This window comes from the organism of the source record quoted next, unplaced genomic scaffold, assembly GCF_019419815.1.
Source record: "Pyrus x bretschneideri cultivar Hongxiangsu unplaced genomic scaffold, Pyrus_bretschneideri_v1 Contig27, whole genome shotgun sequence".
Lineage (NCBI taxonomy): Eukaryota > Viridiplantae > Streptophyta > Magnoliopsida > Rosales > Rosaceae > Pyrus > Pyrus x bretschneideri.
Window position 1 is genome coordinate 2,150,304 of NW_025999579.1, and position 18,467 is coordinate 2,168,770.

General features: G+C 37.0%; 2 protein-coding genes across 3 annotated transcripts; one reads left to right on the forward strand and one right to left on the reverse strand.

The window, feature by feature from the left end:
* The first annotated feature begins 5,044 nt into the window (after positions 1 to 5,044).
* LOC103930378 (squamosa promoter-binding-like protein 6) lies at positions 5,045 to 8,669 on the forward strand. 2 transcript variants are annotated; one of them, XM_009339726.3, is made up of 5 exons: positions 5,045 to 5,181; positions 5,285 to 5,403; positions 5,972 to 6,527; positions 6,711 to 6,847; positions 7,601 to 8,669. In XM_009339726.3, the coding sequence occupies exons 3-5, from the start codon at positions 6,022 to 6,024 to the stop codon at positions 8,356 to 8,358; spliced, it is 1,401 nt and encodes a 466-aa protein (XP_009338001.2). In that variant the 5' UTR covers positions 5,045 to 5,181; positions 5,285 to 5,403; positions 5,972 to 6,021; the 3' UTR covers positions 8,359 to 8,669. The 2 variants fall into 2 exon arrangements, with proteins under 2 accessions (XP_009338001.2, XP_009337992.2); XM_009339717.3 differs by lacking the exon at positions 5,045 to 5,181 and having other exon boundaries at positions 5,218 to 5,403; positions 5,622 to 6,527.
* A 4,949-nt stretch (positions 8,670 to 13,618) lies between these two features.
* On the reverse strand, positions 13,619 to 16,116 carry LOC103930395 (probable UDP-arabinopyranose mutase 2). The gene is made up of 4 exons (XM_009339736.3): positions 15,701 to 16,116; positions 14,632 to 14,882; positions 14,374 to 14,542; positions 13,619 to 14,232 (listed from the first exon to the last, which is right to left on the reverse strand). Exons 1-4 carry the CDS (start codon positions 16,025 to 16,027, stop codon positions 13,891 to 13,893), a joined length of 1,089 nt encoding a protein of 362 aa, XP_009338011.1. The 5' UTR covers positions 16,028 to 16,116; the 3' UTR covers positions 13,619 to 13,890.
* Positions 16,117 to 18,467: the final 2,351 nt, after the last annotated feature.

Consider the following 18,467-nt stretch of genomic DNA (forward strand, 5'->3'; position numbering starts at 1 on the left):
TACCGCATCTTGCTTCTTCCCATCTTCATGAACTGGGTCGATACATATTTTTTAGGCCATGCATGCAGCATCCTAACTAGCTATGTTTGGGTACATCATGAGCAACATAGAAATAAATATCGATCTACCTTGTCATAGGTTGGTCACAACTCTCTCTCTCTCTCTCTCTCTCTCTCTCTCTCTCTCTCTCTCTAACCTATTGGCTGCAGGCTTCACATAACAGGATGTTAGCGAATGTACTAAGCCCTAACCGTAAGGTTGGCGGGTTGTATTCGATTTTGTGAGACAGGGTTACCACATATATGTTTAATCTCCCAATCTAAAATCTAAAATAAATTAATATTTCCAGTTAGTCTTTAGACTATGCTAACTATTTACAGATAGATTTTGTCCATATTGAACTGTATTGTATAAAACATACATACATCTAACAAGAGAACATTTACCTCATTGTCATTCTATGTCATTCATATTTGTGAGAGTCTAGACTTTCTTCTTTTGACCCTTCTCTTTAGAGATTAGAGAATCACAGCCTTTTCTATTTTAGTTGGTAAAGAACGGCAAAGTCTATTCGAACTGTCCAATGAAGAATAAAGATGAGAGACTTTTGTGTAGTTTGTAATTGGATGTAACTGTTAAGATTTTTTTCTCGGATAAATCTTTTCTTCATGGATCTCTTCTTGATCCTAGGCCTGGTCACTGTGACTCCCTTTGTGAGGAGGCACCCCTTCTCCCGAAGTTATGAGGCTATGTTGCCAAGCTCCTTAGAGAGAGTTGTCTTGCGCCCCTAGGTATTCTCTAACATTTTAAATCCTAATTATCCCCATTTTAGCCAAGAAGTTTAGAACTTTTCCATGTACCAAATTAGATACAACATTGATAATTCTGTCTGTACAACTAAAAGGGCTTCCTTATCTAGAATTTTGTCAATAGTTTTTACTTTATTAAAAAAAAAAATTTGCTTAGATTTTCTTTTTATGTTCGTTGGTATAACTCCAATGATTATAAAATTCATTAGAGGGGATGTTTCTTTTGTGAACAAAGACATCTTTCTTTGTATCATTTTAAAAAAAGTTGCTAAGCTGGGTGGGTACGTAAAAGATATTCTTTCTTTTCCATCACTTTGACATGTAGAAAAAAAATATTGTGACATTTCATTTCTTACAAACTTTTCAAATCGACTGTTTTTTATATATCGCAATGGACGATTCCAACGTTTATAGTCGAAAGTCACAATAGGTTTTTCAAACCAGAAGATATCTCTTTTTTTTTTTTTTTTTTTTAATATTTCTAACTTTGAATTTTCTTGTTCTTGATTCCCATCCAGATAATAAGTTTCATAAACGGGTCTTTTTTTATACCGTGTTTCTTTAAAGTGGAATTGATCCTTTGTTTTTTCCTTTCCATTCACTCGGATCTCTTTCGTTTCATCGATTTTGTCCGTATCCTCCTTTTCTTCCGAAAAAAGGGAAGGGGAAGGATCTTCTTCGGTGGATCCCTCTTGTTCCTGTTTAGTCCCCTTCGTTTCGGAAGTTGTTTCTATTTCTACATCTGTTTCTTCCTCACTTTCCCCCCTTTCTTCCGTTTCTGAGGTTTCTTTCAGTTTCTTAGTAACAATGGGTGACGGTATTCTGCCTAAATAGTAGACACAGGTAATAAATAAGAGAATACTAAAGATTCGAGCCATAGAATTTCTCAATTCTGACAGGGAAACTATGGAAGTTAAAGAGTTAGGGGACCGCGTGACAATGAGTTAGTTAATTAGGGGACGATTTCTAAACAGACTGGCTGAAATTATAGCTGGTGTGCATAGTTTTTTTTTTTCGTCTATGGTTTTATGTATTCTGGTGAAGGAGCATGCAGTGGGATGTAGGGTTTCGTCTCTGGCCCCAACTCTGTAGGGCTCAATCTACACTCGCTTGATGAATTCACTCTGATGCATGTGAACACACAGTTTTCTTCAGCCAACATATACTTTGCATTCACTCTGATGCCAAAGTTTTGTCGACATTTTATGCGTCGCATTAGACTTTGATTCATGGTTTACATTCGCTAATATCTAATCTGAATGCATACCTTTGATATTTCCTTGAAACTCAATTTCAAATAGAACGTAGAATAATTAATACTTCCCATTTGACATGGATCAATTCTCTTTTGGTCAAGACCTTCGTTTTCTTACTTGGAGACTTGCAAGTCTAGGTGATTAGTTTTGGGTATTCACACACATATTTTTATTTCTTACATACACCTCTCAATTTTCGACCGTTGGATTAAATGAACTAAAAAATATTAATGATAAAAAATTAACAAAAATATGTGAAAGATAAAAATGAATGTTTGAGTATTATTATTCTTAATTTTTTTCGTTCTTCCTTCCTACATCGTCGGCAGAAATAAAATAAAAACAAAACATAATATTTGTGGTCGATATTATGTCATACTTTTTTTGGTGAACAAAGGGGGGTGAAGACACACCCCACAATATTATATGGCATACTTTTCTGCAGCTAGTTAACTAGAAGGATTTTTTTTTATTTCTTTGTTCTGTCCTTAAATGTACTTTACAACAAAAGAACTTGTAAATGAAGGACTAGTGTCGGTCAAATATTTGAATGATTATACTGGAAAGAAAATGTTTGGTTGATGTTTTGTACTGGTTGGAATATTTAGATGTGCCAAATTTATGACATCATATATTACCAGTCTTTTTTCTTTGATGATCCACCATATTGATTGTACTATTTAGATTGAACTTCTTTTCAATTCTCATTTCTGGTAGTTAGTAAACACTTCAATGAACACGTCTCTTGTCGTTTCATACTCATTCTGATTTTCTTGTAACTCGATTCTTACGCACGCATATTCCTTCCTCTTATGATTCTTTTTAAATAATCATGCCCTAAAGACTTGCCAAACACTCTTTTGCTTAGCGATTTAGTTTTACATTTTAACACTTTAGGGCGACAGTCAAAGTGGATTTGTTTTAATGAAATCTCGATGAAACAAAAGTGAAATTTTATTAAACAAATAAAGAAAATCAAACCGTACTTGACCTCTCACATTTATATACAAATTTAACAGAAATGACTGCACCAACTTAGTTCAACTTTGTTCTAAATATTGAATTTTTAGTACTTGTTATCATCTTTATTTTTTGAACTTAATAGAGATGAGAGAAACTAAAAACATAGATAAAGATGTGAGTTTGACTAAAATAAGGAGAGACAAAGATGTTAGGAACTGAAAAATTATGCTAATAGTCAATTTTTTAATAAGAAAATACGCCCATGACTACATAGTTTAGCGGTACCAGGATGTGCTATTAAAGGATATTCCATTTCGCAGACTAGGCATCGACTAAAACATTGTTCTCTTTTGTACTCAAACTTGGATCACTCATTTGATGATCTAAATAAAAGTAATTAGAATATCGCTTAAATTATAAACAGAAACCTAGAGTTTGAATGTCATAACAAATGATAACCATTAAAGTAAAATGTGTTTTCACGTTCGTTCAAGATCCGGAAAATGGATAAAATCAAACTAAAATAAAAGTAACTAGAATATCCCTTGAATTATAAACAGAAACCTAGAGTTTGAATGTCATAACAAATGACAACCATCAAAGTAAAATGTGTTTTTACGTCCATTCAAGATCCGAAAAATGGATAAAAATCAAACTAAAACATGTAAGTTACGATTTTGTAGTTTGTACTTGTTGCAAATTTTGGTCTTTGATCATTTGAGTGGATGGTGTTGGAATTTGCACGTCAAATCTTCCTTTTTCAAAAGCAAGTTAAATGTTGGGTTTGGCTGAAACTTCGCACCACCACCACTAATCCACCAGGCAGTAGGCACCACCCCATTCAAAGAAAGATCTGCACCCAAATCTTAAAGTTTATACCCAGCAGATTGAGAGAGAGGACTTCTGTGAAAGCACCCCATATCTGTAAGTGAGTTGTTCCATCCCCATTCTCCTTCGACAGCATTTGCATGCACGCTCCAGCCAGTCAGGGCAGGAGTGATAGGTTACCACATGTTTAGTAACTAACAAAAATTTAGAAAGTTGTGCAATTTGCACAATTGACACACGTATTTTTTCAGTTTTGTCAAATTACGACATGTGTTACACACTTTATTGCTACAAAAACATGTGTTAAGCAGTTTTTTTTTTTCCTTCCCTCAATAACATATTCTCTCTATTTTCTCTAGAAAACCTCATCAAATTTAAACCCTAGTTGAGTGACATGACGAAAATCGCCTTAAAATGGTATGTGTGCTTGTCACACGTCATCATTTGACGGAAAGATGGATGGAACTGGACATAGCCGCATAGGTGACAAATTGTATTGAGGGTGGTTAGTTGTAGATTCTTTTAATCTATATGGTAACTGCAAAAAACTAGAAAAACTTTAGGCCTTTGTGCAAAATTGCTAAAATAGTTGGACGGTATTGACTGTTGTTCGCATGGCTTTGGTCATTGGTGGTGGTCATCACGGGGCATGTTTTAATTCGAGCCAATGTTTTCCTTGCTTCCAAGGATTATTCTTAAACTAATCAAACTCTCTGCGTTTGGTCTCTAATAATTTTTTTTTTTTCAACGCAAAATAAAGGCACTTACGTCATATATTGTTGTACAAGTAAAGAGACACTTGAAAAAGAAAAAATTTCTTTACTTATATAATGACATATGACTACCTTCTCGTGTTTCAGATCCGTTAAAAAATCCCGCATAGGTGCTTATGAGCTTTATGTTTTCTATCTCCACTCGGATATATATTTCAATTTAAATTTGTGTTTTCAATCAAACTTCTGTCTGCAAGTTTCACTTCTACCAACAATTTTTTCCCCTCACTCACATCATATAGCAACAATATAGGCTCAAGATTTATCATTTATGCTCTCCTAACCATATCTTTTATAGAAAAAAAACTTGTAGATTCATGTTAGACCAGTCGATTGGGACAGTTTGTTTGATTCATTTTCCTACATCCAATGAAATATATCGCTATGTTCTCGTCTTTTATTCATTAAAATAGTTTAAAATATCAACTTGTACAAAAAAAATTGCTCTATTATTGTCTTGCAGTAATGAAATGAAAAAGAAATATAGGGTGGTTAATCGGAAGTGTGGAAATAGCAATGCCTTGGTCTGCTTGCCTGCCAAACAAGGAAAAAGTGGGTAAACTTCTTTTGCTTTCTAACTTTAGTCTACTAAATTAAATAAAGTTGCAGTTCAGTTCAATGGTCTCAGACTCTCTCTCTCTCTCTCTCAAAACAGCAAGTTAGCTACTGCAAGCTCTTCCATGGAGTTTAATATTTAAAACTCTCTTCCAAATTTGGGTGTATCTGCCTCAACCCCGTACTACCACACTATACCAACTCTCCACCTTTACACTGGTATACTGAACTCTCTCTCTCTCTCTCTCTCTCTCTCTCTCTCTTGGGCAGCTTTTGGTTATCCTTTCTATCAGGTGCTGATTAGTTTTTCCATTAAGTACTGAATACTGTTGGCTTTTGTTTTCCCACTTAGTCAGTCTTTTGCTTTCCAGTAAGCATGAATAGTTTTTTTACCTCTTCCTTCAATGCTTTTTGATTGAATTCAACTTGTTTTGCAGTTTGGTTATATTTATCTTAATATAATCTTGATGGGGTTTCCTTTACAATCTGTTTGGCTTCCCAGAAAATGATATTCCCATGAATTTGGACTCCAAGGAGAAAACTTGGTGCCGTCCCTTTTTTTTTTGGTATCAAGTTGGAATTTTTTTGGGTTTTGTAAAGTGCTAGTGATGATTCTCCAATGGGAGCCTATGGATAAATAATCAGTTGATCCTTGGGTAAAAAGTGTGATAATTTTATGGCATAATTTGAAGTGGGATTTGGGTAGAATCTGGTAATTTATAATTATTTTTACATGCAATGGAATCTTGGAGCTGTATTTCTGAAGGGAAAGGGTTTGTTGTATCAGATGGAACAATTTCACATACTGATTCACTTTCTAGAAGTAGAAATGGTTTGATGGGTTGGGAATTGAAAACCCCTTGTACTTTTATGGAAAGTCAAGGTTTTGGGGAGTTGGGTTTTCCAGAAATGGTGGGCAAACATTTGCAGAATGATTCAATTAGAGATGCAGTGAGCACAAGTATGTCCACCCCGAATTTGTTTTTCGGTGAAGACAAATCCTCTTCGAGGATTTCGAGCTCCATTGTGGACTCCAGCAGTAGGGATTGTTCACTCATTGACTTAAAACTGGGGAGATTGGCTGATCACAGAGATGTTCATAGCTCTAAATTGTCTAAAGGAACTCCCATGTTGTCTTCATCTGGATCATCAACACCCCCTAAGCGAATGCGCGTTTTGGGTGTGTATCCTCGGCCTGCCTACTGCCAGGTTTATGGTTGCAACAAGGATCTTAGCTCCTATAAGGACTACCACAAGAGGCATAAGGTTTGCGAGGTTCACTCGAAGACTGCAAAAGTTATTGTCAACGGCATAGAACAGAGGTTTTGTCAACAATGTAGCAGGTTTGTCATGATTCATATTTTCTTGATTGAATTTCTTGTTCTTTGGTTTGTCACAAGCATTTGGCGTTCTGATTTTTTGTACGCTTCAGTTAATCCCAACAGGATTTTGAATCGAACTGCTTTTCTAATGTTATGATTCTTATTGCTTGCTGATATAATATGTACTAGCTTCTGACCATACAGGTTTCATTTGTTGGGTGAATTTGATGATGGTAAGCGTAGCTGTCGTAGGCGCCTTGCAGGACACAACGAGCGGCGGAGAAAGCCTCAGATAGGGAGTCATCCTGGAAGAGCTGGGAGGTTCCCTCAGTCATTTGATGGTATTAATAAAATTTAATAATTCATTTCTGATCTAGATTATCCTTGCATTTCCTGGCGCCCCCACCCCTCCTTTTTGTCCTCAACTGCATACAAACATACTGTCATCTCTTGCACATCCGTGTCCTCTATATATGGTTGACCCTTATCGATGAAAAATAGTTTTGTGACCCAATTTCTCCCTTACGATTGAGGCTTTGAGCGACTACCGTGTCGAAAATCAAGCCTTAGCAATGGAGGAATGTGTCCACTGGGTGCATATTGCAGCTGCAACATTGAGCTGAAACTTTTTGCCTCGGAGAGTTAGGCCTAATATACAATTGAAATTTATATTGAAATACGTAAGAGATAGTTTCTTTAAGTAAGTCAAGCTCCTTGAACACCACTATGGATGAAAAAGCCTTAAATAAGAGTCATCTTCTCTGTATGATCATATGTTTTTGTTACAGTTTCTCTAGAATTCAACTCAAAACCTTCAAACGGGCCCAACGCGCACCCAAATTTACAAAAGTTGTGTTTAATTTTCAAATTCGCAATTGCATTCACAAGTGAATCCAACTAGTCACCAACAGTTAAACATTATGTGTTGTTCTCATGACTCATGTTTCATAAGACTCCAATCAAATGTAGTCTAAGGATTCTCCTCTATAACTTACCGTTCTCAGAGTGTCTAATTAGAGAATCATCACTCCATCTATACTGTTTTGAAGCATTCGGATTTTCATTGCTTATTTTAAAGTATGCGTATCTTGCAGGTGGCAGATTTGAAGGGAATATGTTAACAACTGCATCTTTTATCTGCCAAGAGATACTCCCTACTGACATTCCTGAGAAATATGGAACGGGTGACTGGTGCAGGCATGTAAAAGTTGAAGGCGGGACTCATTATAGGCCTTTGTCGGGGATGCCTGTTACAAACGGGCATCTGCATTCAAAACCTGTCTTCCCTTCTTACGATATTGGCAAACAGTATCCCTCATTTCATGAAAACGGTACTAATCCTTTAACTGCAAGCGTATTCAGTCAGAATGGTAGTCAATATCCACAAGACGTGAGAGGCCTAAGTTCCGGTTCACATTCTATTTTCCATGAGATCGCATTAGGAAGTCAAGATTTCAATGTTTTCAACACAACTTCAGCAGTTCCAGGATTATCAGGAATCTCAGACTCTGGCTGTGCTCGCTCTCTTCTGTCATCTCGATCACAGAACTCTTCAAGCTATTCATCAGGAATTCCTTTCGCACGCCCCTTAGTCATACCAGCCAGCCGTAAATTCCCTTCTTTAGGAATGAATTCTGGAGCTCGGAGTCACCTGAGTCCCATACTGCTATCTAATGATTGTGATGACACCAATGATTTTGGAATCTCAGATGGGATCATCCAAGGATCAGGTTTTGCAAACACCAAAGATCGTCTACCCTGTCAAGATGGAGCCACTATCGACTTGCTTCAACTGTCATCGCAGCTCCAACAAGTAGAGGATCAACGGCAATCCATGCAGGCGAAGCAGTAAAGTGATGCTTTGTGCTGCCTGAGAATCACTTAAAAGTGATCTGCAAATAAGGTAAGTTGATGTGTACCACTGTAAATTTGAATTCTATCATGGTGGTTCGATCAAAAAGCCAAATGTTGCCTTGTATCATCGATTATATGCCACATTGAACAATGAATATGTCCAAAAAATATATTTGGACTCGACTTGAGAAATAAATCTCAGTCCCTAGTTCACGAACCTATCACTTTGTAATGTACATTAATCTCAGCTGTATTCTCAGACCAGTTTCTCTTTGAATACATTATATTACTATTTTGGACTTCCATTGATATCACAGAGTTAATTATTCCGTGTGAATGAGACAGGATGCGAACTGTGAATGCATGTCAGAGTTGGGAACAAATCTACCATGGATCTCCTTGAGAGACATTGATAGTAGCACTTGGAGTGTGCAAGAAGAAACTAGAAATCTTTGGTTTACCTTTAACCTGCTGCTACCTACCTTTTAGTTCACTTGTTTACGTGGTTAAATAATCGTCTTAACCTCCTGGTTCTCTTTATTCTCTGCATTCTGAAGAAATTTCGTTGATAAGTGCTGCTTTGAAACTGACATCCTTAGGAATAAGTTCTGTTTCTTACCTTTCTGCATACCTTTCACGATGAACGTTTTTTACTGATTCAAATCGGAAGTGTTTAATTGTTTTGCTGTATGAAGTCGTAGGATCATTTCACTGCACCATCTTGTATTACTAGTTATGACTTAAATCTTCTCTAGTTAAGCATAGACTATGCCCAAAAAGTTCGATAACAGGTGAGTTTGCAGGCGGTGAAAGCAGCACAAGCAAAGGGTAAGTTTGTTTTCGCGGAAGAAAATAAAGACTTCATAAGTAAACTGTGTCGAACCAACGATAGTTCAAGAGCTGCTAGATATGCATCAGGCAAAATGGTTCTTACCAAATGCCCCGAAAACTTGCACACAAACAAATTAAGCTCCCAGAAATTGTTAATGGCTGATTTGCAGGGGCTGCATAGTGAATGTTGTCTTGTAGATCACATATATTTGGCTAAAGCTCCAAAGAAATTAACATAGGAATTGATCGCCGGCGCCATTTCAATGTATGTATTTTTTTGGTAACGAATGATGGTAGCGATCCCAGATCTATCACGCACTATCGTATTTTTTTCAACTTGACCACATAGCATCAAGTGATTGATCCCGAATGCCACAACATTAGCGTCTCAGTTGCGTGTAAGTTATTCTCGACGGTTGCAATTGTTTGAGTTGAAAAAAACTCTTCTCACTGCATGGGTGGATGCTGTGCATATAGGAATATGCTTTTCTAATTGTGTACATATCTTTCAGAATCCAGATCTGCTTTTACAAATCTGGCAATCCATAATATTTGAGTTCAAAACTTTGCACACAAAGGGGCAGAGGCAAAGGGAAATAATAGGATGTAGGGGTGGGTGAGTGTATTTGATATGCTCAATTATAGTAATAGTTGGTTTCCTTTTTTTTAAATGAAAGTACTGATAATGGATTAGGCGAGTCGAACTACATATAAGGTTGTACCGTCGGATTATAGCTTTATTCTCTAAACCCGCACAAGGAAGTTAGAAAGAATGAAGACCCCGGGATTAGCCATCAACTCCAAAGTAGGCTACTTTCTTCATGCTTGGAGCAATTAGAAAGGTCTCACTTATTTATTGAAATAACTCTAGTTGCTCTAACGTAACTTTCATTCCCATTTTCAATCTCCTTTGTGCGTGCGGAGAGACAACGTGGGCAGGACCGCCGCATAGAGCAACTCTCTCATCGAGATTAAAGTGGTGTTATAGAACACCAAAATACTGAAATTCTTTTGCTTGGATCTCTTCTGGTAAGAAAAAGGAAAGATAATTTCATTTGCTTCTCAATCAATTTGGTTGGATGTATTCTCGCAAATTCAAATTTGAGAAACAAATAGCTTGTATGGTTGAGAAAAGCACCTTTTGGACGAAGGGACGCTAGGAAAGTGTTTAATTACTAAGAAGGAAAATGCTTCAAAACTCAACATTTTCCACAAGCTCTCACACATGAAATTTTGAACCAAATGCTGTGGGGGCATCAAAGTCATGTGGAAGAAGTAAGAAAATGAAGAACTTTTGGCCCAAAACTTTCTCTTATGTGGGGCTATACTCCATTTCTTGAAATTGAATCTTGTTGCCGGCAAATCATACAAGTTTAAAAACTCATTCACATTGGGTGAAATTGTGGGTAACGTTGAGGTCCCACTGTCTCATGGAGAGAGAAGGCAGCTCTCAAAACCTTCTAGTATATATTCACGGGCATCACGTATGACATTAATAAAATCACACGGATTACTAATATTAACGTTGATGTGATGCTCTAAAACTTTAAAAATAGCTAGTGAAAGATTGCAATTTTCAAAAATTCTATTGTGTTCCGGCATTTTAACAGTTAAATTATATTTTTTGTATTTTTAACCAAAAATCTAGTAGTTAAAAAACTTGACGTATACAATACTTCGAGCACAGTAGAATCCATGCTTGATACCGTCAAAGTTCAAACTTTGAAAACAACTCCACTTGTTTTGCCAAATTCCGTACTTGATGTTGAGTAATGTTCCAAGGATTTGAACGGCTTTATGTTCTAAAATATCATTACACCCACAAGTAATGAAATGTGCCAACTCATTCTTTAGCATTCTAAAAAACAAAATAGTGAACTTATTCTGATTTACGGGGAAGGGGATTCAAAGTTGGACGTTCGTGGTTGATATCAGAGAGTTAATTATACCGTCTGTAATGTGATAGGACGCAAAGTGTGAATGCATGTCGGAGATGTGAAGAAATCTACCATGGATCTCCTTGAGACACATTGATAGTAGCACTTGGAGTGTGTAAGAAGAAACTGAAAATCTTTGGTTTACCTTTAACCTGCTATTAACTACCCCTTTAGTTCACTTATATACGTGGTTAAATAATCGTCTTAACCTCCTGTTTCTTACCCTTCTGCGTACCATTTCGTAATGAACTTTGTTACTGAGTCATATCGGATGTGTTTAATTGTTTTGCTCTATGAAGTCATAGGATTCTTTCACTGCATCATCTTCAATTACTAATTATGATTTAAAACTTCTCTAGTTAAGCATAGACTATCCCCGAAAAGTTCGATAACAGGTGAGTTTCCAGGCAGTGCAAGCAGCACAAAAGTATGTTTTCGCAGAAGAAAATAAAGAAGGATGCTTGCTTCGTAAGTAAACTATATCGAACCAACGATGGTTCAAGAGCTGCAGATATGCATCAGGTAAAATGGTTCTTACCAAATGCACCAAAAACTTGCAGAAAAACAAATCAAGCTCCCAGAAATTTACTTGCAGTACAATCTAGCAATCATTTTTAATAGGCTAGAACACATTGTTGGTGGCTGATTTGCAGGGCCTGCATTGTGAATGTTGTCTTGTAGATCACATATATTTGTATTTCTTTGGCAATGAAGGATGGTGGCGGTATCCCAGATCTATCACGCACCATCATTTTTTTTATTTTTTATTTTTAACTAGTTCACATAGCATCAAGTGATTAATCCTGAATGCTGCTTCATTGGCGTCTTAGTTGCGTGCAAGTTATTCTCGACGGTTGCAACTGTTTGAGTTGACAAAAACTCCTCACTGCATGGATGGATGCTGTTCATATAGGAATATGCTTTTCTAATTGTGTAGTTATGTATCTTTCAGAATCCATGTCTGTTTTATAAATCTGGCAATCGACAATATTAGAGTTTAAATAAAGGCTGCAAGCAGTGGCAATGGGAAATAATAGGATGCAGGGGTGGGTGAGTGCATGTGATATATTCAATTATAGTTCGTCTCCTTTTTTATTAATTAAAGGACGATAATAGATAAGGCGAGTTGAACTACACATAAAGTTTGATCGTCTGACAACAATTGTAACCTTATTCTTTAAACCCGTATAAGGTGGTTAGAAAGAACCAAGACTCCAGGATTAGCCCTCAACTACAAAGTAGGCTGCTTCTTTCCTGCTCAGAGCGATTATAAAGGTCTCACTTGTTTATTAAAATAACCCTAGTTGCTCTAACTTAACTTTCATTCCCTTTTTTCATCTCCTTTGTCCTTGGGAGAGAATCATGAGCATGACCGCTGCATAGGACAACTCTCTCAACGTGAATAGAGAGTGAGGTTATATGACATCAAAATACTGAAATTCAGTTTATTCTTTTACGAGATTGGTGAAACATTCAAAGTTACATGAACCTAACGAAGATTTTCTCCCATTTGTGAGGGAGATGAGTGTGATGTTTTCCTGCCAAGGCAATAAGAAAAGGGAAAGATAACTTCATTTGCTTCTCAATCAATTTGTTTGGATGATTTATCACAAATTCAAATTTGAGAAACAAATAGCTTTTGTGGTTGAGAAAATCACCTTTTGGACGAAAGGACCTGATAGAAAAGTGCTTAATTACTAAGAAGGGAAATGCTTCAAAACTAAACATTTTCCACAATCTCTGACACATGAAGGTTTTTGAACCAAAGGTTGTGAGGGCATAAAAGTCATGTCAAAGAAGTAAGAAAATTAAGAACTTGGGGCCAAAACGTTCTCTCCTATGTGGGTCCATGCTCCATTTCTTGATATTGAATTTTTTCGTCGGCAAATCATACAAGCTAGAGAGAAGGGCATCTCTCATATCAAAACAGACCCACGTAGTTTTGTAGGACTAAGCTAAAAAAATGTCGTGCTTAAACAGTCATAAAAATCACGTACTACCAAACTTAACATCGATATGATGCCCTAAAATCTTGAAAAGAACTAGTGGAAGATTGCAATTTTCCAAAAATTATATGATGATCCGGACATTTTAACCGTTAAATCTTAGTTTTTATATTTTTAACAAAATATCTGATAATTAAAAATCTCGAAGTACATACCTTCGAAGTTTAAACTTTGAAAACAACGCCACTTGTTTAACAAATTCCGTACTTGATGTTGACTAATGTTCCAAAGGTTCAAACGGCTTTATTTTCCAAAATATCATTACACCCACAAGTAATGAAATCCGCCAACTCATTCTGTAGCATTTTAGATGCAGGGAATGATGCTCGAAAAGTCCGCAAACAAAAGAAACCAAAAACTACCGAACTTATTCTAATTTACGGGAAAAAGAGATTCAAATTTGTGTGGAAAAAGACGGACATATTGTCCCGGCCAATTGCCCTAGATTAAGTCGGACAGTACGAAAGAGAGAAAACAAACAGTATAACCAACAAAACTGTCACTGAGTCGTCGTTGAATCAAATAAATAAACTAACACTTTCAAATGTATAATGGCAATACATATCCGTCATCAAATTATTGTTCTAAGCTCATAGAACTGAGATAAACACGAAAATATCTTCTCCGACCTGCGAAATAAATACTCCCTTAGCTCGAAACCAAAAGCTCAGAAGCTCGGAAAAAATGACGATCAGATTACAAACCAACCCTATGACTGAGTATCGAAAGCAATGATAATGTCAGCCGAAAATCAATCTATTTCGCAACAACTCCGTTGGCCTCGACAGCCTTTCCTCCGACTGGGTTCAACTCGTCCCATGCTTCGACCCATGTGACCATGGCATCTGCAAGCTTGATGAAGTAGTCATCGACCTTGCCGAGTTTGGCCTTGACTTGCTTGGAGAGTTCAAGGTAGCAGCCCTGGACGGTGGTGCAATCCTTTGGGAGGGTGGCGGACTGGAAAAAGGGGATCAACTCCTCTTGCCAGTAAATTCCTTTGTATTCCTTCTTAAGGTTCACAAATGGGTTGCTTGCCTTGCTATGCCAGATGTAGGGCAATCCTGTCTTAACTCCCAACCCCAAGTGGTCACAGATAACCTATAAATCCAACAATGACAACTCATGTGAGCCACTAAAATTCGAAAACACAAGGCAGGGTGTTTTGATTTCAAAATCATTGCAATGTAATAACAAAGGACTATACAGATTTATAGGCTCTAAAGGTATTTTGAGAGATACCTTCATGCACCAGCCAGCCCACATGTCGTCGTAGCGCCCAATTGGCTGACCATCACCCATAAGTCCGAAGTACATAGCAGGTCCAATCAACTCACGGTTGAATGCCAGATTCATGCCGCACATGGGAAAGAGAGTTCCCTTGGGAATGGTCAGGACTGCATCCACAAACCTGAAAACACAGCGACATTATAGTCAGCAAGCATTTTATAAACTCACATGCACAATTTCCAATGGATGGAAAATGGCAGAACAATGTACCTGGTGTTTCTCTCTAGAGGCTTAACAAGCTGGGTGGGAGCATCATAATCCGGGATGTTGAGCCAGAGGCCGTGAGAAACAGCAGTTGGGATGCCTTCACGCAGACTGAAGGGGTATCCACGAACGAAATCTGCACCTTCACGGTATGGGTCATACAGGGTGTTGAAGAAAAATGGAGTTGATGGAGACAGAAGGTTCTTGATATGCTGCTCAAGAGCATTGATATCTTTGCCAGAAGGATCCTTAGCAACCTGCATTTTCACAAAGAGTACCATACTTCAGTTAGAACACCACAGTTTCACAAGAATTGTACGTACCGATGAAAGCTGAAACACATTCGCACCACAATAACTGCCAATTTCATCAATGGTTCAAAACAAGGATCATTGACCACTCAAAATTCGGATAAGTGAAACCAAAATTCACATTGCCAACTTAATCAAGATTTATAGCCTTAAACTATGAAGTGTAAATCCGAAAGTAATCTGAATAGGGTGCAAGGTGGAGATCTGTGAATGTGGTAACAATATATCAATTAGCCTAGTGCTGAACCATTAAGATTTACACAAACGAAACGAAACGAAATTGTCAATCCATCATTCCAAAGCTTTGCTATCATAAGAGCGCAATTAAATTGACATGCTATCACCGAAACCGGATCAGAGGACAATGACTAAACAAACCCATCTCTGCACAAGACATTAAGTTTACCAACCGAAAGAACTCATGGTAAGAAACAGATCCAACCAAAGGAAACTCAGATATTAACATATAACTCAAAAGAAACACAGATCAAAGTAGGTAATGCCTATCAAGATAATAAACGAAGGGCATAAGTCAAAAACATTAGCAGCAGAAACAGATCTAAACAACAAAAGCAACAGAATTTCAGCACAGACTAATCAATTCGAGTCGAATCGAAATTCAATTGAACTACAAGATTTTAAAAAACCCCAACAAAACCCATATCCCAAAACCCAACAAGATCCAAGCTTTTCAACTCAAAAATCAAATCCGACATCCAAAACAGCCCCAACTAAGATCACGAGTTTTCGAAACCGATACTTACAAAGCAATCGTCGTCGATGGTGAAGATGTACTTCTTCTTGGAGACCATGTAGCCGAAGCATCTGCAAGCAGAGTCCTTGAAGGAGATGCAGGACGCCTTGGGACCCAGAATCCGGTTGATGTCGTTGCGGTTGTAGAGCTCGTAGTCGAAGCCTTCCGGGACCTTGATCACCTTCGACGGGTCGCCGTCCTGGACGATGATGAGGTGGTACTGCTGGAAGAAGGGCCTCCACATCTCGAGGAAATCGAGGTTTCGGATGGTGGGGATGACGATATCAAGCTCGTCTTTCAGCAGAGGGGTCGGGGCGACCTTGCTGTACTGCGCCATGGCTGCAGCGGCTTCTCAATGACGCAGAGAGAGAGGGACAGATGGGTTGGAGTTCAGAGAGAGCGTTGGGTTGGGAGTGTGGGAGATGCGCCTGTGTTTGAAGTATTTGAAGGCTTGTTGACACGTGCGAAGAAACGGGCGACACGTGCGAAGAGGGAGGAGAGGTGTATTAGAATTTACAGTTTGTAATTACAATTACAAATGTAAATTTGTAAGGATTTTGATTAGTTACCATAATTTGAGATTATGTGGGATTTTTTGGGATTTAGAAGTGAATGAAATATTTGTTTTGGTATTGTGAAAATTGGAAGAGAATTCAAGTGGGATTGGAAATGTTGGAGAGAAGGAGACTTGGTCAGATTCTAATTCTTAATGGGTCAAATGAGAGGATGAAATATTCTTTACTCAATATGTGTGTGGCTTTTATTATTGATTGACACGTATTAAAATTATGACAACAAAGTAAACGAGAGTTAAGCTTAAAAACACGTGTCAATCAATGATAAAGATTGGCCACAAACAAAATGAGCACAGAAAATTTGAATTTAAAATGTAATTGGTAGAAATGTAAAAAGGCAAAATAACAATCATGGTGTAAGTTACTAAGTTTTTTTCTTCTAATAAATGTCTCTCCTAATGTATTTCTAGATCTTAGGGATTTTCTTCAATTAATGTTGTAGCCCTTTATTTAATAAAATAATATGGATAAAATTTTTAAGAAAAAAAATAATGGAATTATAGTGAGAGTAAGTTAGGACATATTCCTGAATATCATTAATTGTATATGACAAAGAGATACTCTTAAGGCTTGAATGTTATAATGGTCCCTGTATTTTAGTCATTAGGTCAATTAAGTCTATGTGTTTTCAATTTGGCCAATTTGATTACTGTGTTTATCTTCGTTAGCTAATTAAGAATATTTCTACTTAATTTCTGTAAATAATTTATAAATTATTATAAATTTATTTGTTAAATTATAATTTATTTGATTTAAAATTAAAAAAATTAAAAATTAAAAGAATATTTATTCTCCTTCCAAGTCTCTGACCTCCTCTCTTTTCTATGTCACAACCTTCATCATTTTTCAGATTAGAAGTTTTATTTCTTATATGTGTTATTTCTCATTGATTTGTAGGGTAATTATTTCTCATATGAATTTTCTTGTGAATTTTTTAAAAGAGATTGAATGAAATGTCATTAATCAGCTAACAGAAATAAACACGATGACTAGAGTAGCCAAATCGAAAACGTTTTTCTACTTTTTCTATAGAGCATTATGAACACGCTTTGAATCATAGTCAATTCTTGTAACACTTTGACGTACAATCACGTCAAAGCAGCTTAAATCACGGGGATCATTGGCAAAAAAAAGCATAAAATCTTGGTAAAACCCCACTATCAACCCCAAGCAAGAGTTTAATTTGGGGAAAACCCACCGGCCGCGGTGGCATTGGGTAGGCGACTCCTTCAAAGCTGCCGGTGGCTCTTGCATCTTTGGACATTTCTCTCCTCCTTTCAAATGTCAATTTCTCGTTTGTCCTTGTGGAATCCCAACTCCCGAACCCATTAGGACGCCGCCACGTCCCCAGCCCCACCTGTTCCCGACCGACACTTTCACTACTTTGAGTAATAGGAACACTGGACTGGATCCAAGCCCTCTGCCGTAGATCTCGAACTTGAAACAAAGAGATTTTTTGGTATGCCGGAAATACGGTTCGGTATATCAAGTATCATAATACAATTAGTTATAATTTTTTTTTAGTTATAAATAATTATACTATTACACTTGGTGTACTGAACCGTGTCATTGTCAAACTAAAAAATCTCATGTCTTTGAGGGTCAAGTATTGACAGATTTTTCAGTATATCTAGAATAAGGAGTAGTACACCATATGTCATTATGCAAGTGGTGAGATACTTGTTTGATCAAGTGGTATTCTTCTTCACTTGTAAATGAAAAATCTTAGATTCGATTCTCGCCAAAGGCGAATTTGATTCACATTATTGCTAGCACATTATGAGACTGAGCCACTCATCACCCTTTTAGTGTAAATAATATCGTTTATTCAAAAAAAAAAAAACTTGAAAAAAAAAACTTCTCTTTACTTATATAATAATACGTGATGTAACTATGTTCCAGACACGTTAAAAAATTTCTTCGAGTGTTGAGTGGGGTGGTCCCAAGTTGTCTCTTCATTTACTGCACAGTGTTGTTTGGTCAATAGAATTTCACAATCTTCCTGCCCGTTTACCCCTCTTTGATAAAGGTGGATCCAAAAGTTGAAATGTGGGATTTAATTAGTATAGTTTGGTCATTTTGGTCTAAGGGCTTTTGAAATTACTAGTGGATCATGCACGTTATCAGTTGGTTTAGCAGTATTTAGTTTTTATTTAGTCGAAGGAGATTTCGTGTTCGATTTATATAAATATAAGAGCAATA

Bases quoted from the DNA above. Each gene is read 5' to 3' on its own strand.
- LOC103930378 (XM_009339717.3), top strand. From the start codon at position 5,923: ATGGAATCTTGGAGCTGTATTTCTGAAGGGAAAGGGTTTGTTGTATCA. The intron at 6,528-6,710 runs GTTTGTCATGAT...CTGACCATACAG, and splicing joins TTTTGTCAACAATGTAGCAG to GTTTCATTTGTTGGGTGAAT. The intron at 6,848-7,600 runs GTATTAATAAAA...CGTATCTTGCAG, and splicing joins GTTCCCTCAGTCATTTGATG to GTGGCAGATTTGAAGGGAAT.
- LOC103930395 (XM_009339736.3), bottom strand. From the start codon at position 16,027: ATGGCGCAGTACAGCAAGGTCGCCCCGACCCCTCTGCTGAAAGACGAG. The intron at 14,543-14,631 runs GTACATTGTTCT...CTGTGTTTTCAG, and splicing joins CCTCTAGAGAGAAACACCAG to GTTTGTGGATGCAGTCCTGA. The intron at 14,233-14,373 runs GTATCTCTCAAA...TTGGATTTATAG, and splicing joins GGGCTGGCTGGTGCATGAAG to GTTATCTGTGACCACTTGGG.